This window comes from Amphiura filiformis, chromosome 3 (assembly GCF_039555335.1).
Source record: "Amphiura filiformis chromosome 3, Afil_fr2py, whole genome shotgun sequence".
Taxonomy (NCBI): domain Eukaryota; kingdom Metazoa; phylum Echinodermata; class Ophiuroidea; order Amphilepidida; family Amphiuridae; genus Amphiura; species Amphiura filiformis.
The window spans coordinates 13132410-13156835 of NC_092630.1; the positions used below are offsets into that span (position 1 = coordinate 13132410).

Here is a 24426-nt window from a genome sequence, read left to right on the forward strand (position 1 = left end):
AGTAAAGCTACAAATGAAAGAAAACAGATTGGATATCAACAGTCAGGGCTGAATCTTACAGAGCGTACATGCCGGTCAGAGGCACTTAGTAAAGCTACAAATGAAAGAAAACAGATTGGATATCAACAGTCAGGGCAGTCAGGATATCAACAGTCAGGGCTGAATCTTACAGAGCGTACAAGCCGGTCTGAGGCACTCAGTAAAGCTACAAATGAAAGAAAACAGATTGGATATCAACAGTCAGGGCTGAATCTTACAGAGCGTACATGCCGGTCTGAGGCACTCAGTAAAGCTACAAATGAAAGAAAACAGATTGGATATCAACAGTCAGGGCTGAATCTTACAGAGCGTACATGCCGGTCAGAGGCACTTAGTAAAGCTACAAATGAAAGAAAACAGATTGGATATCAACAGTCAGGGCTGAATCTTACAGAGTGTACATGCCGGTCTGAGGCACTCAGTAAAGCTACAAATGAAAGAAAACAGATTGGATATCAACAGTCAGGGCTGAATCTTACAGAGCGTACATGCCGGTCTGAGGCACTCAGTAAAGCTACAAATGAAAGAAAACAGATTGGATATCAACAGTCAGGGCTGAATCTTACAGAGCGTACATGCCGGTCTGAGGCACTCAGTAAAGCTACAAATGAAAGAAAACAGATTGGATATCAACAGTCAGGGCTGAATCTTACAGAGCGTACATGCCGGTCTGAGGCACTCAGTAAATAGCTACAAATGAAAGAAAACAGATTGGATATCAACAGTCAGGGCTGAATCTTACAGAGTGTACATGCCGGTCTGAGGCACTCAGTAAAGCTACAAATGAAAGAAAACAGATTGGATATCAACAGTCAGGGCTGAATCTTACAGAGTGTACATGCCGGTCTGAGGCACTCAGTAAAGCTACAAATGAAAGAAAACAGATTGGATATCAACAGTCAGGGCTGAATCTTACAGAGTGTACATGCAGATCTGAGGCACTTAGTAAAGCTACAAATGAAAGAAAACAGATTGGATATCAACAGTCAGGGCTGAATCTTACAGAGTGTACATGCCGGTCTGAGGCACTCAGTAAAGCTACAAATGAAAGAAAACAGATTGGATATCAACAGTCAGGGCTGAATCTTACAGAGTGTACATGCCGGTCAGAGGCACTCAGTAAAGCTACAAATGAAAGAAAACAGATTGGATATCAACAGTCAGGGCTGAATCTTACAGAGTGTACATGCCGGTCAGAGGCACTCAGTAAATAGCTACAAATGAAAGAAAACAGATTGGATATCAACAGTCAGGGCTGAATCTTACAGAGTGTACATGCCGGTCTGAGGCACTTAGTAAAGCTACAAATGAAAGAAAACAGATTGGATATAAAGAGATGTAAACTACCACCAGGCGTAGCAAATGAACATAGCTTTTAAGGTGGCTATACACATATTTTCTCATACATTCATCCCATCATATATTAGGCCCTGCAAAGTCAATTCTTAGTTTCCCATCACATATTTTCAGAAAACAAACAGTAACTTCTTCATTATTCAATATTCATTAGTTTGCCTAGTTCCATTCAAAATGTGGAATAAAATGCAATCTGTAGGCACAAGCTTATGTATTGAATAATTTAATGATTTACTTGGCCATGCTAGCAGCGTGCTTAAGTAATTAACCCCTGCCTCACTGGTTGGCTACCAATAATATTCTAGTTTCAAATCATCCAATGCTGTTTGATAGTTTTTACTATCTCATCAACATTTATACTCTTTGCACCATAGCTATATATAGCATGTGCAGGTAAGAGACAGCAATTTTCATGATTGTTTTTTATTTGGATCAATACATTTTATTATACTTACAAATATTATTAGTCTTTAGATCAGCATAATACACTGCACTCCTATACAACAGAGAAATATGGAAATAAAATTATTACATAATTTTCATTCTCTTTTGGTAAAATCACTTGCCAATTTTGTGAGCAGACGATGCTAGGCTTGGATTAATTCACTTATTGACTAGATATTGGCAGACGCTCTGCCGATCAGCGATGAAAGTGGCGTCATAAAAACTGTTATGCTCCTAGTCAATGAAATGCCATTGAAAAAAAAACTTCATCCACTTGTGCAGGGAGCAAATGTGAGTGAGTGCCACAGCCCTGATATAACTTCATCATCTGCATGACATATTGCAAATCAAATCAAGTAACCTACCTCATATTAAACATGCCTCTCACGCCTACCCTGTATGGCTCATTGCTGACACAGATAAACACAACCCCATCATCACCAGGTGCAAATTCAACCTTTAATAAAAACATTGTTTATGATTTCATTAGATTCTCACTAACCTTCTAATGAAGCATGCTCTCATCCCCAATCTATATGGCTCATGACAGGCACCTACGAACACTATGCCACTGTCATCTGGGGCCCAAGAAGCCTGCAGTGAAAACCATACCAAACGAGAGATCAGTATAAAGCATTTGAATTTGAATCAGTGCTTAGATTTCAGAACCTTAATTAATGAGTATTTTACTGAAAACTTTTTTTTAAAAGAATTTTTACTACTTTTGACATTGTCATCCCATATGTTAAGCAATCCTTTAACAAGTGTTTCTTGTGATATTTTCTTTTTTTAGTTTGTAGGATTGAACATTGTAGTTGTAGTTCTTTGGATTAAGAAGCAACTAATGAAATCTTGGTGAACATTTTATCTTAAATTTTTACAACTGAGAGACTAACACAAGATTCACACACCCTCTGTGGGTGATTAAGGTAATGTCTCCAAAGGGATTATGTGGTTTAACTGGAATGGACCAATTTGCATGTCAAGCTGTGAATTTGCAAAAATCAAGCTGTTTCAGACAATGTGTGTTACTGTCTTTCTGTGCGGGTGCGAGTCATGGGTAATTACCAAGGACATGGAAAACAAGATCAATGCATTTGCAACATCTTGCTACAGAGTCATGTTAAACATCAAGCGTGTGGATCGGATTCCAAATGAAACCATCTACAACCTGACCAACACCACTCCACTGGTTGCCAGAGTCAAGATTCATCAACTCAAATTTCTCGGCCCATATACTGCGTCTTGAAGATGGCGAGCCTGTGAAAGAATATGCGCTTTATATTCCACCACATGGGAAGAGGAAACCGAGGCGCCACGCACACTGTACTTACAGTATGTCCAGCACCTCCTGGGAGATACTGAAGGGATGCTGCAGCCAAATAAAATTGTTTCGCTTGCCCAAGATCGCATTAGTTGGAGAAAGCTTGTAGTCGCCTGCTCCGCAGCCGACTGATGATGATGATGATGATGATGCATGTCATAACAATGTGCGCATGTGTAAAGTATGCTTTTCACAGAAGTTATATGCATTTCATACAAATCTATTAGAGTTTTCAGAAGTTGACTTCCTATTTAAATTATAGTATTCAGTAAATTATCTCAGCGGTGTCTGACTGCCTAAAGAATTAGGTCACACATTGTTGCGCAAATGAGGTGTTGATGTGATGATGCGTGATTCAATTAGCCAATCAGAACCCCAACTTCTGTATTTACATAATAAAGAAGCGTAAACTGGCAGACCGCTGTGAAGAATCTTGCGGAAACTATACTCTGTGTGTGTGGAGGATTTTCTGAAGTTATGTTGTTTTTTCTCACCTGACCCGGAGACATATCCTCATCAATTCCTTCTACTATCTTGACAGTTTCTGTGGTAAGGTCCATGATACAAATGACAGGATGATGTCGTGATACCAGAGTCTCACCCCAGTCTTCCAGGAATTCATGCTCTGTTCCCTGCAATGCAACAATGAAGAATGAAGGGGTTATTTGTGTACAAATGCGCAGTCTGCATTAGCTGCCATGTGTGATGTATGTAAAATGTAAAATACAGAAATCGTAAACTGTCTATTAACAGCTATTATTTTGTAACCATTAAAACTCTACAAAATAAAACCCTTCTAAACAATACAAATTACATATTATTGTTAGAGAGTAAAAATCTGGTTCCTTTCTCAAATGTTTCCAAATTTGCTTATTTTTCAAAATATGATCGTTACAGGGTTATTCTGTATCTGAATTTGCCAACTGACAATTTACTAACACCTATTATTTTATTGATAATAGTTTCAATTTTTCCTGCATGATAATAACCAATAAGAACATATATACTGTTTATTTTAACATGATACTGTTGCAAAACTATTACAAAATATATCAACTAAAAAGGTCGAGACCGGGCTGAGATCTTCTTATTGTTTAAAAACAAAGTAATCTTCAATGTTTAAACTTATATCTGTATGTAAAATTAATAAATACCTTAACCACTTCATCACCATCTTTAGTTTTCTTGGGATCAAAGTAAGACACCTTCTTCGGCTGTTTCTTTTCAGCAATATACACTAACTGGGTTTCACATGATGACCATTCTAAACAACTGAAATAATCTATAGAAAAAAAACAGCCAACAGTGATATACTATATATTGTCATATATATATGATGAGCATGATGTGAATGCTGACCTCAATGTAACTGTAAATCGCATGGAAGATTTAGGATGGTTTGTCTGCTGCTATGCGAGTCTTTTTTAACATAAATCTAGGAATAAATACCTGACTCATCTCAAGTGGCGGTCAATTCAAATCATCCCCAAGTCATGTGGTTTAGGGTTTAGTCTAGGTATGCTCTCTTATTCCTACTGGTTGGATTTGCCCCTTCAGGTTACATACCACTAATAGGCCTGGGCGATACATGGAAATACAACGAGTAACTATTTGTTTGCATGGCATCTGAAAAGACTGCATTAAAATCGCTGAAATTGATCAAGTTATATAGCCAAAAAAGTACTTTTTAGGGTTTGATGCTTCAAAATGGTATATTTTCTCTCATTATATGCCATTTTTGTTGCAATAGTACCAAAATTCATACGCACTGCCATTTTAAGGTGTTTACGGTTCAGTGCGTTAAAACAAGAAAAGTCTCAGGTCAACCTATGTTGAGTTTTTGATCATTTAGCATCTAAATAATATAGTTTCACCTGATATTAGTGGCTTTTAACTGTGAGAGTTCTGAATATGAGAAAATTCCACCCGAAATTAGCCATTTTCCCATTGAAACCTGTGTAATCGTATTTAACCTTCAACAATAGAAGCGTTTTATTGGATAAAATTTGATGATGCTGATGTTTATGATACTGAAATGGACACCAAATCACCAAAGTGTTATTTTACACACCAGCTGCAGCTGCTATATTTGCTGAAAATGTATTTGTTATACATGATACTCTGTGGTGATGTCTTATTTCTTATAATGTAATATCAATTTTTCCTTACCATCATCGTAAACTTTTCCATGTTTATCTAAAGCTTCCAGATCTATACTTTGCTCCTTGCCATTAGGACCCCATATCTGTACAACAAACACATTAAAAAAATTTTTAATGACTTGATGAAGCTCAAGCAAACTGACATATGTGATGCAATCAAGCAAAATCAGTCGGAACTCGGAAATATCAAATTTTCAGTTTCTTATAGGATAATAAAAAGCATTTTTAAATATGGATTTTGCAGCAAACCCCATTGAAATTAAACAACCAGTTCCAAAGATACATTATATTAAAGAGTTTCCAAAACAACTGGGAACAAAAGGAAATAGTTTGTTTGTTTGGCTATATCTCAAAATCAATATTTCTGAGTTCTGACTGATTTTGCTTGATCGCATCACATATAATAATTTGAGAGAGCACAAATATCTGGACTCAGCGGGGTTTGAACCCCGAACCTCACAATTACTAGTTAAGAGTTATACCAATGGACTACCTGAGTTCACAGTTATTACACAGGTAATCTCATATCCGATCCTCACATCCATATTTTACGTCTCACATTGTCTTATGCCCTGCCAAGGTGAAGCATACAGCCCATCTCCTAGATTTTAATTAACACCAATCTCATATCAGGACGAAAGCAACAAAGAGCTGTACAGTCAGTCTACACTGAAGTACAAATACCGACGCGGACGCACACATTGTGCCTACTTTTTAGGCACGCATGTACCTGCAGCAGAGACGCAGCACTACACACTGTTAACGTGCTGTATACGCGTGTGTTGTCACTTTGTACTTCACAGAGTGGACAAATTGTAGTGTCCAGTGTTAGGGTTAGCAGGGAAAGCCATGAATTTTAGTATTTGAAATTACCTTAGTTCAGCCTTATTTGAGGAGTAATTAATAAAGAATTCATCAATTATTGTGAATCTAGTATAAAATGTGACCTACCTCAAGGTATTGTTTCTCATCTCCTTTCTTATTCTTCACTTGTTGTACAATGGCCTTTTGTTTTCTTGAAGGACTCAAACTGCACAGTAACCTAAAGAAAACCAAGAAAATACACTGCATTGGGATTGGCATCTTATTCTTGCAACTAAACTTCAATACCTTGAATAAAGCACTTTTTCAATTAATCCCTAACGTCAGCATACACTACAAAATACTATACAGCCTGGACAACACTTATAGAGCATCTGACCAAACCACCCAAGGATGTTATGGTTTTGACTGTTTACCAACTGTAAAACTATAATATGCGTGTAAAATATTGGGTATGAAACCTGGAGGTTTTGTTTTTTAGGAGGGGGGGGGAGGGGCAACTGGGGGTGGAAGATACCTGGCTGGAAGATATTGATATATATTAAGGAAAGCCTGGCCTATATAAAGCAAACAAAAATTAATCTAAAAGGGAGAAAACAAGGCAAAACCGAAAAACATACAAACATTGAAGAAGCAGCCAATAAAGCAACAAAACAGATTGAAAACCAGTTGGTGTTTTGATTGAAAATTAGTTCATTGACTCACTCCTCTTGTGACTCCGTAGAAGTGGCCACTCTTGCTGCCTTCTGGGTATCAGCAAACACTACATGTGTAGTGTTGAATTTAACACTTTCACCTCGTTCCAAGTCTCTTTGGCTCCAGACTGTTGAGACAGAATAGCAATCCTGTTGAGTCTTGTGCAGATGAGAACGGACGACCGATGGATTCTTTGCAAGTTGACGGAATAAAGTGGCTGCTTTGTCCATTGCTGTTGGTGGATAGTATTTTGCTCTCTGTTATTGAAATATAAAATAAAAGAAAATGATGCATTTAGGTGATGAAAAAGACCCCAACCAACCCAAATTTTGTGTTTGGGATTTCTTTTTTATTTGCTGTATGCATACAAAATCAGCCCATTTACATGTATTGGCCAAAATTGATGGAAATATGCAAATAAAATCAGCTGTTTTTGTGTAAAAAGTTATTTATTTGCAGCTTTTGGTAATTTTTAGATTAATTTGCTTAAAAAACTACTTGAAAGGTCTGTCTGCCCGTTGAACAAGGTGTTTTTTGTTGCCTTTTACTACATTATTCAAATAACTTGAGTTTCACATGTCACTACATGTATTAAGTATTCTGAGAGAAGCACTTTGCAGAGTGCAGTTGAAGATTGATTCCAGTCAAGGGTAGAGACCATGTCCATGAACACATACTGTTTTAATTATGACAGAAATTCCACATACTTCAAATCATTTCTCTATAGAGCCACCAACTACAGGCAATTTTATTTCTGTTTTGGATAATGGTGTTTTGAGAGGAACATTATGTTACATGTAGGTTTCAAAAAACATGCACACAAAGCACAAGTTGAAGTCATTGAAGCTCATGTACCGTACATATTCACAAAATAATTAAGAAATCCCCAAAACAAAAACAAAAATCAAGCAAAACAAATTTTCAACTGTCATAAATTTCACTGGACATGACCTCTCACCTTTGCTCTTGGTCTGCTAGATCCTGCTTCTTCCATTTTCCTTTTAACTTCTACTACATGTATATTATCCTCTTCCTTTGTCCTCTGCAGGAGCACAAAATCACCAAGCTCATGGTTGTGGGTTTCATCAAAGTATGTCACCACTAGTTCCGATGCGGACAATCTGATTGTTGAAGGACAGTTACTCTTTAGTGTAACATGTTCATGACTCCTGCGGACCTGGCTCGTGAGTGATATGCACCGCTATGTATGCAATTGTAGATGACATAGTAATATTTCAACTTGTCATTTAAGTGTCTCTTTTGGAGGCGTTTTCTTGCCGATGCAATGTAACGACTGTCTTTTTTCATGTACTGTACTTTTTTCAGACTTTGGTATTCATTAAAGACGTCTTCAAACTCTTCAAAAGTTGAGAAGGTCATCTTCAACTGCAATAATTTAGCCATGGTTCTGTCAAGGGTATATTGAAAAAAGTTCTTACATTTTTTTCTTCTTTTACCAAGCCTATGAAATCTAATTTAATTTCATTTAAGTTCTATTTATAACATTCGGCCGAATAGAGCTCAGAGGCTACTAAATTCAAGGGATGCCATCCTGATATGACTGGACAGGGCTATGGGAAGAGGTCTGAGTTTAGATGCAGGAGGAAAACCGGAGCACCCGGTGAAAAACCTGTGAGGACTCGTGAGCATGGATCGGCAACCAAACTCACATGTGGCACTGCAGGGAATTGAACCCCGGCCTCATGGTTAAAAATTTGTATCAAGGGCAGTGAGTGTTTAAAGGTTATATGACTGCGCACACAAATGTTTGGAGGGTATTGTGAAATATCTACGTAACATTGCACTTTGGAACCAAGGAATATCCCAGGGAGTGCAGCACAATGTTTAGATACCCGGTACACAGAGTCATCATCCCTATATCTTTGTGTCAAAAATTGCTGTGATAGTACAGCAAATCCACTCTTTCTTCAAAAGCTACGCATGGCGATTTTGTTCAAGATAGGCCGAGCGACTCAGGCTAAGCATATCACTTACAAGATATGACCCATTCCATGTCAACTCCAGGGATGTGCACCGCAGCACCTCTTCAATTTTTTCTTTTTCTGTGTGGTGGTAGATATTGATGAGAAAGTAAAATCCGAAAATTTGAGCTTCATACTCCATTTCGTTTTCCGTGGCATCAATTTGAAATTTAGGGGGTCAGCATAAAAAATGTGTAAATGCTTAGCGAAAGGCGGCGTTTGGAGGTCCATAAATGTATAAAGGAACCCTTTACAACTTTGAAAAGTATGTATCCTGGGATACTTATTTGTGTAGAATTCAAATCTGGCATCAGAAAACTTGTAACTCCTTTACTTTAAAAGATATAGGGCCCTCAAAATGCAACTTCGTCCATCCAGGACTAACTTTGGGGGTCAGAACTCCAAAAGTAAAAATAATTGTATTGTCCATTTTTTTGCCAGTCAGAGCCCTTTGGTAGGACATTACTCTTATCCAATATTGAGCCTATTAGAATACTTAAAGTCATTATACATTGTGAAATCAAAAATGTGTACAACTCTATGGAGAATGCAAACCTAACTAATGTGTTGAAGCCATCGAGACCCCAAGCCAATATCTCTCAGAAATGTTGTCCAAGGACATATCTTCAACATACCTGAAGTTGATGGTGGGTCAAATTGTCTGACATTGGTTTTCAGGGGGTCAAAATGTACAAAAAATGTACAATTGGGGTTTTGCATGGGTAATATCTCAGCTAAAAGTATTCTAATAGGCTCAATATTGGATAAGAGTAATGTCCTACCTAAGGGCTCTGACTGGCAAAAAAATGGACAATAAAATTATTTTTACTTTTGGAGTTCTGACCCCCCAAAGGTGGTCCTGGATGGACGAAGTTGCATTTTGAGGGCCCTATATCTTTTTGAAGTAAAGGAGTTACAAGTTTTCTGATGCCAGATTTGAATTCTACACAAATAAGTATCCCAGGATACATACTTTTCAAAGTTGTAAAGGGTTCCCTTTATACATTTATGGACCTCCAAACGTCTTTCAAGCATTTACACATTTTTTATGCTGACCCCCTAAATTTCAAATTGATGCCACAGGAAAACTAAATGGAGTATGAAGCTCAAATTTTCGGATTTTTACTTTCTCATCAATATCTACCACCACACAGAAAAAAAAAAATTGAAGAGGTGCTGCGTGCACATCCCTGAGTTGACATGGAATGGGTCATATGAGATACCGCAGTGTTTCCATTCATACACGTTTATATGATCTGCGCATGCTCAGTACCCCATATGGCGTTGCCATTACAAGAAAATTTGATTTGTTGTCATGTATAAACACAGGTTTTGTTTTCAATGTACTAACTGGAAATTCAATACACTCAGCTGCGATTGCTGTTTTCTTTAAACACATATATTTTACTGCATTTTCACAGAAACATTTTTAAATCATACGATAATAATGTGATATATTCAACTGTTTGAGAATATTATTATTATGAAAACACCAAGCATAGCCCATTCAGCTCAGACCATGGTGCTGTACACTGGCTATAGAATATTAAATCACAAGTCTAATACAATACAGCACTGTGAACAGCTACAACTTCCTTTATCTGCATCAATAATAGAATATTGATTTAAATGGAATCTCCACATCTGAGTTTTTACACTCATACTTGAGCGATCTAGCGATCGGTTTCGAGCCAATCAGATAGGACTCCTTTTCTTGCGTTCGAAAGGCGGGCTATCTTATTGGTGAAATACTAATCGCCGTCGCTCACCAACGGAGAATTAGGACACCATTCATTTCAGGGAAAAGTAATTATCAGGCGTTGACAGTGATTCGACGATTCTCCAAATTTGGCCAAATTTGCACGCTACAGTATGCTGTACAGAAGTTGCCTCGAACCACAAAATTTGACACACGTATGGGGGCCGCCATGGGGTGCTAACAAAGCGCCAGGGTGCTTACAGCTGCATCCGTTAGCACCCCGCTACCATGGCTACGGCGTACAGTACGTGTTCCCAACTGTCAATCATCGGGGTCAATCCTCCAGCTTGACAACGATGATCCAAATAGACTATCGCCAAGTCTTACGTGTAGGCGAATTACCGGGGTTAATGTTCGTGTTTGAAAACAGTATTTTCTTGTATAACTTGGCCCGGATAGTGGGATTATTGGTCGATTGGATGCATTTAATAAAAATTAATTCATGGATGCGCTAAAAATGTAATTAGAATATTAAGAATAGCTGTTTAACATTTGAAAAAAATACATTTTAGCAGGCTTGAAAATGCAACCTTGGATGCAGCAAGCCGTGATTTTTACGGTTAATTTTATTACTTGGAGTATGGACGCGATGCAGCGGTAGAAATCGCGGTAGTGGCCCTCTGCGATGGCAGGATAATGGCGGCTTCCATACCATATATTTTTTGACTAGGAGACTTATCCCAACTTTCCTTATCCCTGTAATTACCTAGAGGCTGTCGACACTGTGCGGTACATGTATACATGTACCGTACATGTATTTCACATTTACCCTAAAGACAAATGGCTGGCTAAGACCTTGTAACCATCACTTTTCACTTTTTTAATTCCACCTGTGTCACCTAATTTTCTTCTTTCAAATTTGAAAAAAAAATTAAATAAAATTTTAACTCTACCTTTATTCATTTGCCTTTAGAACCGAGGTCCAAAGCAAAAAACTGTTTAGATTTTTCACAATGCCCGACATTTTACTGATGCAAAGTTATTAACCTCATTCATATACCGCCACTTCGATCTCTTTACTTTACGAAATAACCCAAAATTTTGCTCAAAAGTTTGTAAAAATAGATGATTTTTACATCTTCCCTTTCCAGAAATTGATCAGACTAACACAGGACGTCCAATAACAAAAGTGCGTATCACAATGTGCTATGGTAGCGCGCAATCCAAATACGGCAGCCAGCGCGCGTGCAGTTTGTTTGACAGAAAATATGGCACTCAGCGTGGTCAATTGTAAGATATTCATTAATATCGCAGCAAGTGCGATCTAATCACATATAATAACATCCGGTTTATGCGGACGCAAATGCAGGTCATTGAAAAAGTATAATGACCGCGTCTCGTGACGTAGCTAAAAGTACGCTCTACAATGACCGTGCAGCGTGACATGTTATGCATTGAACAATGTACGCAAAGCGCTGGCCGCCGCATTTGGATATCGCATGATTGCGTGATTGGTCGCTATTGATATCTTCTTATTTTAAAAGGAGGATTTCGTGATCCTAGCATTCTCTTTTTATGCCATTTTTCAGTAGATATTCACGAAAAAGTTATTCTCAAAATTTCAGTTGATTCGATTTTGCGTGAACTTGCGAGTTATGCATGATTATAGGCTACTGTTGTAATTTCGTTCTGGTATAGCAGAACGAAATTCAAATTTGACGATATTTTTGCTAAACGAACTAATTTGCAAGAAATTTTGATATATACATTATGTAACCAGAGGTTTCCAGTGGTATAAAAAATTTTTGAGAAAAGTGGGGGGATGAGGCTGTGCATGGATCACAAAATGCCCTTTTAAATGGGCTATAAGCCCTTTCGCAATTTCGGAAAATTGCAACTGCGCATGCTCAGACATCGTCACACAGTTCTTCAACGAGAGATAAACACGAGGAGGCTGCAGTGCGTTTCCAATGCGGTGAACTGTGCCGTTTGCATAAAAACATCTTGTACTGGAATTATGCCGATTATTTTGTACTTCATGATACATTGTATTTGATTAAATATATTGATATCATGAAGTTAATTGGCAAAATCCCAGAACAAGATGTTTTTATGCAACGGCACAGTTCACCACATTGGAAATGTACAGTAGTAGCCTCATCGTGTTTATCTCCAATTTTATTGGCAAATATTTACCCATGATGCACCATGATCTGAAATTGCGAAAGGGCTTATTTGATTTTTTACAGGGAAAACAAAGAATAAGATATGTACAGTTAAAATTGTGTTAATTCTGTTTTCAAATTTAACAGAAGAACATGTGACATCGTAAACTGAATTAAAAAGTAAAAAGTGATGGAGGTTTATGAATGAGGTTAACTTAATGACTTTGCATTGATTATTTTTTCGGGTATTGTGATCATATCTAAACATTGTGCTGGACCTCGGAATATAATATCCTCGGTTCCAAAGCACAATGTTTAGATATTTCACAATACCCTCAAAACAACTGATGCACAGTCATTAACCATGTTTACACTCAGTGCCGTACTTACTAGTATTACGCTGACTTTGCTATTCGGCGAGGATGACAATTTCGACCTCCTCGTCTGTTTACAAACAGAGAGTTAGACAAAAGACCGTTCCGCTTTTCCAAACACTCAAGTATCAGAAGGATGGTCCACAATAGCATGATTCACGTAACATGAATAGGGATTAAAAAGCTGTCAAGTAGAACCATGTGCTTCTTTTGTCCAATTTGCCATCAACATTTCATATGGAAACAGTTCAGACCCCAAATGGACCCAGAACACGATCATGTCAGAAATTAATCTTTTGTTCTGGGACTGATTATTCGGACTAGTTATAACCCTTAAATCAGCCAATCATCAGCGTGATCGATCGCCTGTGACTGTTAATACGCTCGACCGCTCGTCAGCCTCGTGTGCGCAATACGCATAGCCCACAGAAGAAATAAAAAATTAACTTTAAATGTATATCCATGTTTATATGACATGACCAACACCAATCAATCACACAATAATAATGCATGACCTGTGGCTGTATGCATACAATGTAGGTATCCCAGGCAAACCTTAGTTAACACATTTGCTAGTCAGCGAAATTCGCCGAGACCGGGGCCCAAACACAATGCATATTTACATAGAAATTTACATTTTTTTCGAGGATAGGTCGGTGAAGGAAACCTACATAAATATGTTTTCTATACTTCACTTGACCCAAATATATGATTTTTTATGGTGATAATCAAGTCGCATATGGAATTTTAGAGGGATTTTGATAGCAGTTCCATTAAAAAAAGCTGCTATCGCCATGAGACTAAGATCTAGAAACACCCCTCAATGCCTTTTTGGGGAATTTTGCTTAGCCTGAATCCATCTGGCCTCTAATGGCGGCGCCTTTTATTTACCCACAATCCTTCACGTTGCCTTATTCGCCAACAGCACAACCCGATGACCGTGCGTAGTTGTTGAAAGACTGAAGGATCCAGTCTAAATTTTGCTAGCAGAATCTTTTTGATGAAAGTAAATCTTTGACAAGATGTAACTTTGTTACGGAAAGTGCTATGACAAAAATGTTTTCAGTTTTGGCTTTCTTTACTCAAGGGCTTTAATTTGATATGTAAAATGATGCAGTTTGATGGCAAATTGTAATTCACCTAGCATACCTATACAATGCATATATGACCCGAATGCAAGTCGAGTAAGCTTAAAAGTTTTTTTTACAAAATATGTACACTAAATCCTGCACCCGTTTGTCAAAGCCTACCGTATGCCTACCGTATGAGTTATCGCAGTCTACTCCCTCCTTGAACAACACAAACCTATTCAAAGACTTGCAGAAATATTCCAGTGTAAAGATGCAGCTATCGTACAGCAGAGGTCAATGAAGGTGCAACAGGTCAAGTATTGGGTCAAAGGTTGTTGGCCAAACCAAAACAATAACAAACGCACGTGTCAGACGGGAAATAACGTCTGTGTTGACAGCACACACCGTCATCATCCCTACCCGGGGTATTCCTTCGGAATCCAACCAAAAATAAGGGGTCTCCTATTACCCTGGGCTGTGCAGTAAAATTTCTGTAACCCCGGCATGCCAAATGTTTTCCTCCTAGGAGCTCCTAGACCTGCCACTCCCCCACCTGCCAAAACCTTTGCCCCCCCCCTTTTTTGGGAGGGGGGGGGGACAATGCATCTAAGGGGTGGTGCTGTGTACCCTAGGGTGGTGAATTCTCAAATTGGTCTGCCAAAAATCACTTGCCCCCCCTTTGACCGTGCCAAAAAATCTTTGCACCCCTTTTGACGTGCTAAAAAACCTTTACCACGCCCCCCCCTTTTGACATGCCAAAAATGTTTTGCCCCCCCCCCCCTTTCCTTACACATGCAAGATTTTTGGGAAGCTGAATTTAAAACCTTTAATTATCTTTATCAATTATCATATATTGCAAGTGCAGCGAGCAGGAAATTTTGCACATTTGAATGTGTTCCCAACGTTTTCCTACACCTTTTAGGGTGTAACAATACCCGCGGTATAACAAGGGGGCGAAAGTGCACAGGTGCGAAATAGAAAGGGGGAGAAAGTGCACGCGCCCCATATTTAAAGGGTGCGAACCGTCCAGCATTCTAATATAGAAAGCGGTGTCCACAAAATGTGCCAAAATCGCTTGCCCCCCCCTCTTTCGACCTGCCAAAAATCGCTCCCCCCCTTTCGACCTGCCTAAAAATGCTTGCCCCCCCCCTTTTGGCCTGCCAAAAATCCTTGCCCCCCCCCTCCCTATAAGTCACCACCCGGGTACATATAATTATTGCGCCACACCTAAACACTGAACATACTTACTTTGTACTAATACTTAAGAATCTAGAAAGTGGGGGGGGGAAAGGGGTGCAGACCAAAATGTTCCAAACATTTTTAAATGCACGTTTATATAGCCTCAAGTTCTATTAAATTAAACATGTCTCAACATAAACAGGCAGATTAGAGCAACATGTTCTTTAATTGTTTCCTAAACAAAATCGTTTTGTTGACCCAATTTTTAGTCCCCCCCCCCCCGAATCATATTGGTCTAGCGACGCCCCTGATCTCCATGCATAGGTCTTGCGGATCCCCAATTCACATGTTCATATAGTATTGTATTACTACGGCTCATCCTGAACATATATAGTTCAGGTGAAATAAAAAAGAGTAACAGATTTCACACTTTTATATCACAAGTTTATTTGAAATAGTTTTTGACACAACACCCATTGTTTCAGTTTTTGCATGAGATACACTAAATTATACAAGTGTAGCAAGGCAAACAAACCCACATACATTGCCTTATTTTTTTTTTAATATAATTTTTTAATTGCCTTCCGGGCTTCCAGATCCCTGGGGATGAACCTAGGGGATGAACATGATTTTTTTAAGTTTTATGGATTGTTCCTGATTATTTTTGCAGCCTGTAAACTAAGGATGATGGAACAGTTAACAGTATGCACAATCCAAGTAGCCCCAAGTTTGGGTTCAATGGAGGGCAGTCAGATGGTCTTTATGGAGTTTGCTCCCCAGTAACACATGTGAAATACACACATTATTTTAGCTTTATTTCTTAATTAAAAAAATTCCAACCCACCCAAAAGACAATTTGGACTCCCTTGAATAAGCTAAATTAAAGACCACGCTGATCTAAAAAGAATTAATTAACAAAAAGATATATTGCACTTCAATTTGAGAGTTGTATTACAAACATACATCCCTTGGTTTGGACTTCATACAAATAAGTCTGCATTTATGCTACTGACTGATTTACATTACAAAGTTATATCCATGGATGTTTTGCATAATTAAATGTAACAACAAGGAAATATAATATCTGTGCACAGCTATTATTATTATTAATATTGTGCAGTGCATGATTGTGAGTTTACAAAGACCAAGTAGTTTTACCAAGTAGGAGACTATATAGATACAATTTCTTGACTGATTCTCAACATCAATAGAATTTTGGATTTTGGTTAAGCTTTCATCAGTAGCAGCCCAAATTTGGGCTTGGTCCTCCATTGGAACAAAGAATCACAGACAATCCCACTACTAGTATATTGGGCAAAAAACTGTAGGCACAGGATTCTGACTTTTACCCCCCCCCCCCACCCACCATCCATTTAGCTTCCCTCATTTCCCCCATACAAGAGATTGAAACCACAGGAGTATAAAACTGACCTTGGTCTCCTATACCATTTTCCACCCTGATGTGGTATTGATGTTATTAGGCACAGCCTCAAAACGCTAGCATTTGCTTAAAGACGCCGCATAGATGCACGAGCAAAACATCTGCTTCGACGCATTGACGTCACTGCCACATCAGGGTGAAAGCGTGGTCTAGCTATTGGGAAATTTTTTTTTATTTGAGATCCATTCCATTGTACGTGTAAAATGTATTTGGTATATATCCTTGATTGGATTGCTTTCAGACATAAGCAAATCTGACACCCTTTTAGTGACAACTTGTGATTTCAGATAACACTTCAAGATTTGTGCCTAGTTCTGTATTTCTATTTCTGGAAACCATCCAATTTACAAGATCACCCAATAGCCTAACTCTGTAGGCCCTTCTGCCTACCGAAGCATGGTGAAGCGACCATGCATATAGGTTAGAAGACTGAAGGATTTAGTCTAGATTCCCCAAGTAAACATAGAATTGCTATGCAAATTGTACTGAGGTATAGGTCATCTTCAATAAGGTAGAATCAAAGAGTACTGACTTCGCCATGTTTGTGTATCGCTCATGGAGGCCACTTAATGTACCTCGGGATTTGTTCATTTATGTGTTTGGCATAGATATATCGCACATGTACCAACAGCGCTTAAAATACTACACAAATTCTAAGCGATGTGGTTGCGGCTAAACGATGCATCGTAATCTCTGAGAAAACATGAGCAACAAACTAAGATGGCAAATTTACAATAGAGTTACCTATGGCACAATTTTGAATTGGTATAATATTTGAGTATAATGTCTTTGGTTATTTTGGTCCGTATGCACAAAAGAGTTAGACCAGGTCTAAAGTTAGACCTGGTCTAAGTGGAATTTAGTACCAGGAGAAAGGACATTTTTCTTTAGATTTTCTTAAGGGATCTAAAATGGCGTTTATTGCGTTTTGACAGTATTTTTTGTGGGACATGAGAGCACCTCAGACCTATCGAATTGCATTCTGAATCTGAAGCATGTCTTTCTGATATCAAATAATTTTCATTTTTTGAAAATCACAATATAATACAAATTTTATGACAAATTATAAAAATTTGATATTTTTCAAATTTTTGATATATAACAGTCCTCGAAGTAAATTATATATATCTAATGATATATTCTTAAAGTGTATGTAGCAGGGAGGAAAACCCGACGGTCAATTGAAAATTTTGACCTTTCATATTGAAGATATGGATTTTTTTCCCAAAAAGACCTAATTTTTTTTTGTGTTTTGGGAAAAAAATCCATATCTTCACTACTGAAAGGTCAAAATTTTCAATTGATCGTCGGCTTTTCATCCCACCTACATACACTTTAAGTATAAATCATCAGATTTATAAAGTTTACTTCAAGTACTGTTAAATATCAAAAATATCAATTTTTAATGATTTGCCATAAAATGTGTATTACATTGCGAATTTCAAAAATCAAAATTATTTGATATCAGAATGACATTCTTCGTATTCAGAATGTAATTCGATATGTCTGATGTGCTCTAATGTCCCAAATAAATACTGTCCAAACGTTCATACCCCACCCCTTAATGATGGAACTAAATTCCACTTAGACCAGGTCTAACTTTAGACCCGCCGACCCGGTCTAACTTTTTTGTACATGTACAATACATTTTACTATCTGTTTCAACTACCATGTCAACTCATTAATTTCCTTGCACTTTTTGGATGCATTGTATATAATTGAATACCTGAGTGGAAGAAGGGCCCAACTCCAATTTTTTACAAAAATGAGTTAGATCCAGCATTTTATTGCCAGCAGACTGATCTTCCTTGTGTGTGAAAGATGAGCCAAAATCCACTCTCTAAATAGTCTTCCACATACACTTAATCATGGTTTTCATGGAAGAAAGGCCCAACTCCATGGAGTTGGGCCCTTCTTCCACAAATATAGTGTTAAAGAGGAATTCTGTTCATCCATGAAATCTGCTTTTCACTACAATAAATTTTCTTGCTAACATATTACATGAGTTCTACTTGAGCAATTAATGGTGATTACCTAATTTCTGTAGCTATTTTTAACACAGAACTACCACTTGCAGTATATTAGTGGAAGAAGGGCCCAACTCCAGCTCGTATTAAGACCTGTACCGTTGCCATGGAAACATCATATATAATTTCTAATGTATGTACTATTGTATGTTCATGTATTAAAGATCCCCTAAAGATGAAAACGTTCTGTCTATAAAACTTTTCCAAATATTTAGTTTTTTCTTAATATCTCAAAAACAGTTTTGATGGAGTTGGGCCCTTCTTCCACTCAGGTATTCAATTGGTATTAGAACTTTTACTTTGGAAAAAAAAAGCTGGGATGCTAGGGTATTATTATTCGTTTCAGCTTCGGTGACACCTCATAAATTTCATTGGACCTTTGGATGTTATTGCTAGGTATCAACACAATGTCATTTTGGTGTAAACATCATATTCCAGGAATCACTGTAGCTGTAACAGATAATATTAACCCCCTGGACACTACTGGTCATCTATCAGCATTTCTGATTGGTTGATTACTGCTCATTTCAATTGCCAATTATGACTAGGCTTTAAACTATTTGGTCAAACTTGCATTTACAGATGATTGGTTCAAAATTGGACACAATATTCATTTTGGCCAATAGGCAGGTTGTTCTCATGGGGTTCGTTAAACACAAAATTTACTTCTCAACCAGGTGGATCAAGTTTCTCAGTAATGATATCCTATGGACTATAATTTAATTTAAAATTACTCTGGAATGTCTTCATTGGTGTTCAACAACTAAAGTTGACTGACTACACTTATACAATGGCACTTACCGGTATACAATATACATGGCAATACAATAATTCAGACCTTTTTTTTCTCTATGTTTATACAAGATAGTGAGGTAGCTGAGTAGTCTTAGCAGTAATCTAGCAATTACTTGGTCAAACTTCAGGCATTAGTTTCAAAACAAGGTTTGTGGGTCAATGTGGTAAACCTTATCCTCACCCATGTCTCCTTCAGACCATTCTGAGTGAAGTAGGTATGTAGTGCCATGTGGTTCAAAAGTCCCCTTAATCCACTGGTCTTGTGCACCACAAGGTACACATCACTGTACTGGTCTGTTATCAGCACAACCCCCAATTCCCAGGTTCCAGGATTGTGCATAAAATAAGGTATAGCCTTTGAACAGTCTCATAGGTACTTCATAAACCACTGATACATATTCATTGTAACGTCTGCGTTACAGTCTACTTTGGAAAGGCCATGGTTGTTGTCAGCATACACATACAATCTGCAAATAAAAATTCAGAAGTTTATGTTTTTAGAATGTAAAAACAAACAAACAGATGATTTCTGGATTTAATATATTTTTATTTTAATATTAATAAGCCCATTTCTACAGATATTTTGTCACCATATTTAGTGTGCAAGTGACGCAGTTAAAAGCAGGGGGCATACCGGGACCATTAAGCTAAGGGTGTCAAAATTTCCAAATCATCCCGCTGATAGGCCCATCGCTAAACCAGTTGGACGAGGTGTACAACCTTTTTTGCCGACGGAAATATTGTTAGCAGACTAAACTTGTTAATTGTTGGCCCAAACTTTTTCCACCAGGGTGCTCAAGTTTTAAAAGGTGGTGGGTGGGGACAAAATGTTTCCCTTTTTCATTCGTAAATACCACCATTGAAAATGTCTGCAATGCATTGTAAATTGCTGACAACAAACGCACAATTTAATGCTAAAATGGGACATTTGGACAATTGTGGCCTAAAACCGGGCCAAAGGAAGATGCACATTCCAGCTTTTGGTCAATTTTGTCCCGCTATTTTGAGCCTTTCATCCTGGTTTTTACTTTTTGTTCTTCTTTATTAAAATTTTCCTTTTAAAGGTGAATGACCTGATTTACAGCATCATTCTCCACACTTTGCCCCATCAAAATGTAGATTTTGGTACCACATAAAACTTTTATTAAAAGCTCATAGTTTCTCATAACTATAGTGAAATGGGCAATTCCAGTTGAAATTCATACACCCCCTATGATAGACATGAGCTTAATCGCCCACACATGAGATGTTGATTTATAATGGAGTCGCCAATGTAGATAACCCAATAAAAATTCACACTCCCTGTGAAGTGTGCACTATGCAGTGCGTTGGCGTACAAGCCATGTGACAAACACGCAATGGGACAGATGCCAATGCGTCATGTCTGTGTCATAATTAACATGGTTAACGGATTACGAAGACATTAAAATGTGACAATAAGGACCTGTATCCATAGGCTGTTCCCTTGTGGCGTGTGCCCTTGTTCCGTGTTCACTTGTTCCTATGTGACCTGCCACACATACAACGAACCTTTGTTTTGCTACTAAGAACAAGGGCACACGCCACAAGGGAACAGCCTATGGATACAGGGCCTTAATGAACTCAATTAGTCTCCACATCCTTAGCTTCAACTGCCTTGTAGTATTCATATTGATTGATTGATTGATTGATTGATTGATTGATTAAATAATCTATAATTGTAATAATCAACTTACTTAGTCTGCACACCCCTAGCCTTAATTGCTTTGTAGTATTCATAACCCTGTTTTGGAGGCACCCTTCTATCTTCTGCACCAATCATAAGTAATATTGGAGTCTGCACCTGAAATTAATATATGATCAAAACAATACAAATGAAAATGAAAAGTCATGTACCATATACAGGGTGTCCCCAAAACAGAGGCCCCTCATTGCGCCCTCTTTTTCTCCTATTTCTGAAAAGTTGATTAAATATATTTTGGTATGTAAAGAAACCTTTAATTGTTAGCTTTAATAAACTAAAACAATTATTTCAATCGGCTCACAACTTTTGAAGATATGCCCTTTTGAATAAAAGTACCGTTTTTCACTCTGTCCACGGATAGCAAACAGAGTGGTTGGGATGGCTCATGCTGTGGCAGTGGCCTTCACGATCACCAGACCTCACACCACTTGATTTGTTTCCTTTGTGGCAAAATCCAAGATCTTCGCAAACATATTACTGAATGCATTCGAAGTATCCGGCGCACAAGGATGGTGCATAGCATAATTGATGCAATGAGGACCAGGGCTGAAACCTGTATTCGCTAAGGATGCAAACAGGTAGAGGACAGAGCAGCACAGTAAACTCACTTCAGAAGAACCAAAGACAAACCAAACAGCCTTTTAGGGCTACCTTTTATCCTAAAAAGAGAAATGACTTATGTTGTAAATTAAAAAAAAAAAGCAAGAAACAACAAAGTAAGAAACATAATAAATTAAAAAGGCATAAATGACCAAGAAAAAATAAGTAATTGCAAGTAAAACAAAAGAAGTCCCATTCGGCATCCATTTTACCCACATATTAATGACACTATTAACAAAATCCATTGCCCATAAACCCACCGGTAAAGCCCATTCCATAAATAAAGTTATTTTATAAAGTTATCATTGAGGAATGTTTCATATTCATGCATGGTATGTGTACTTCTTTTCAATCTTTGAAGTAGCCAAACCTTCTCCGTGGACAGAGTGAAAAACTGGTACATTTCTTCAAAAGAGCATATCTTCAAAAGTTGTGAGCCAATTGATATAATTGTCTTGGTTTGTTAAAGCTAACAACTCAAGGTTTCTTTACATACCAAAATATATTTGATCAACTTTTCAGAAATAGGAGAAAAAGAGGGTGCAATGAGGGGCCTCTTTTTATTGGGACACCCTGTATTTGATGGTAGTTTCATCATGAAAATGCTGGCCCTCTTTGAAAACATGGGACTGTATAATTAGTTTTTTGCGCTTAACAATTTTGAACTGATGGATGTTTTCAATTTGCGATTCTAAGCACTATCCAATCATGTGCAAATTTGAAGCTACTCGAGTAAAATGGTATTTCATTTTTAATAAATTTGAGTGAGACTGAGCTTTTTCTTAGAGCTCTGCCCAAATCCAATACCCAGATTCAAACCTGTATCTCTGAAATTATATTCCAGAAATCTTCTTCATGAAACAAGACTTCATATTACTTAAGGTTAAACAAAGTGTTGAAGGGCTTTACCTCCAGAAAAAATATATTATTACCTTATACGTAAGAAAATATGTCTACTTATCATGTGAAATAAAAAAATCCGGAAAAAATGTGTGAAAATGTGTTTTAGCCTATTTTTTAGCTCTTGTCAAGCACTATTATTCGATTTGTTTACAAGCGCCAAGCAACTGTCGTCTAGGAGAGTGATTGACATCTTTATTATTAGAGAAGAATGGAATCTGTATAGTTCATGAATATTCATGTAGTATTTATACAACCTGTATCCCAGCCATTTTGCTTAGCTATCATAATCGTTCATATAAGACGCCCATATGATCCATGGTGTTAAACTGATATTCAGCAACTTTATATCTCTCGATCTTTGCGATCCGAAATATTGAATTTCAACTTTAGGCACATCTCTAGCAAGATAATTAAATACCTGTCACAAATAGAGGTCTTGAAATGTTACTTGCAACGTTAAAAATGTGAATAGAGAACAAATCGGGTTCAAACATGCTTCAAAAATATTAAGGTAATTGTCAGCGCCTACTACCAGAATAGCCGGAAGAGGGCAGACTTCATAAGGGAGTGTTCATAATATATTTTAGTGGGGACAAAGAATTTGAACTTATTTCGGGAAATTTCCTGGGTTTTTGGTTTTGTTTTTTTATTTTATCTTCCTGTTCGGGTGTTTCGGTTGGCACATTTTCGGGGCATTTTCATGCACTTCACAGGAGTTTTTTCGTGGCTTCTCTGTAGCTGTCGTGTGTCTTTTTCCCCACGTAGGCCTACAGGGTATAAATAATAGGCCTAAATGAATAATAATATATGAAAAAAAGAATCTGGAACTTCAACGTCAAAAAAACAAAACAAAAACAAGACAAACTGTACCCTGCTAAAAATATCAACCCCTTATCCTCTCTGAGAATAAAAATAATAAGACTCCAACCTCAACTGCAAAAAAATATTTTTTCGGGGGATAATTTGGGATAAGTTCGGGCCTATTTTATTGCGACAATTTTCAAAATCTATAAGGTGAAATACGGTGTCGTGGGGATGTGCGGCAGATTTGGGGTGCATTTTCAGCCATTTAGTTTAGACTCTGTTGTATTTTTAGCCATGATTTTATTGACCCTCAGTGTCTTGAAAATTAGGTTTAAGAAGGGTATTTTTCAATGATTTTCTCGAAAAAGTAAAAATTTGCGAAAACTTTCAGTCCAAAAGTTGATACAATTTTGGGTCTGTTTTATTCAAATTTGGTTTAAAATCGCATCGTAGTTTTTCGGAGTCACAGCCTCACATCCTTACCCAAACCAACTTGAGAAGGTTCCCCCGGGGTGTGTGCAAATTTGCAATTTATAGGCCTACACTCATCATTTAAGCCTAAAATCAAAGTGTTAATACCATTAACACTACCATGGCCCGTTTTGTCGTGATGACTATTTTAAATTATAAATCTGGTCCCGCTAGAGGTGTGTTTTTACCGCGGAGGTCTCTCCTCGGGTTCGTGGATGTGCCACAGTTTTGGGGTAGGCCTAGGCCTACCTTTTCAACGACTATGATAGGTGGGTTTACAGCGAAGACCAACTTTTGGGCGCATTTTGGCAAAAGTGCCCTTAAAAAGCGTCAAATTAGGCCAAATGTGG

General features: G+C 37.7%; 2 protein-coding genes and 1 long non-coding RNA gene across 7 annotated transcripts in view; 1 reads left to right on the forward strand and 2 right to left on the reverse strand.

The window, feature by feature from the left end:
* The window catches only part of LOC140148064 (acylamino-acid-releasing enzyme-like), a 66919-nt gene extending 52508 nt beyond the window's left edge, over positions 1 to 14411 (reverse strand). The window contains exons 1-8 of one of the 4 annotated variants that reach the window (XM_072169918.1): positions 7802 to 8044; positions 6853 to 7100; positions 6277 to 6367; positions 5333 to 5408; positions 4318 to 4445; positions 3658 to 3795; positions 2342 to 2433; positions 1851 to 1891 (exon numbers count right to left, since the gene is read on the reverse strand). In XM_072169918.1, coding sequence (XP_072026019.1) covers positions 1851 to 1891; positions 2342 to 2433; positions 3658 to 3795; positions 4318 to 4445; positions 5333 to 5408; positions 6277 to 6367; positions 6853 to 7100; positions 7802 to 7837 — 850 coding nt within the window. In that variant the 5' untranslated portion in view covers positions 7838 to 8044. Of the gene's footprint in view, positions 1 to 1850; positions 1892 to 2204; positions 2297 to 2341; positions 2434 to 3657; positions 3796 to 4317; positions 4446 to 5332; positions 5409 to 6276; positions 6368 to 6852; positions 7101 to 7801; positions 8045 to 14324 lie in introns of those variants that run through there. The other 3 variants (XM_072169915.1, XM_072169916.1, XM_072169917.1) reach the window with 3 other exon arrangements.
* LOC140148067 (uncharacterized) overlaps positions 2862 to 24426 on the forward strand; it is a 467679-nt gene continuing 446114 nt past the window's right edge. Inside the window, exon 1 of the long non-coding RNA XR_011858439.1 lies at positions 2862 to 3318. This is a non-coding gene — a long non-coding RNA (uncharacterized lncRNA). The remainder of the gene's footprint in view (positions 3319 to 24426) is intronic.
* Positions 18246 to 24426, reverse strand: part of LOC140148057 (acylamino-acid-releasing enzyme-like) — a 60326-nt gene continuing 54145 nt past the window's right edge. For both annotated transcript variants that reach the window (XM_072169905.1, XM_072169906.1), the window contains exons 22-23: positions 21291 to 21397; positions 18246 to 20042 (exon numbers count right to left, since the gene is read on the reverse strand). In XM_072169905.1, coding sequence (XP_072026006.1) covers positions 19943 to 20042; positions 21291 to 21397 — 207 coding nt within the window. In that variant the 3' untranslated portion in view covers positions 18246 to 19942. The remainder of the gene's footprint in view (positions 20043 to 21290; positions 21398 to 24426) is intronic.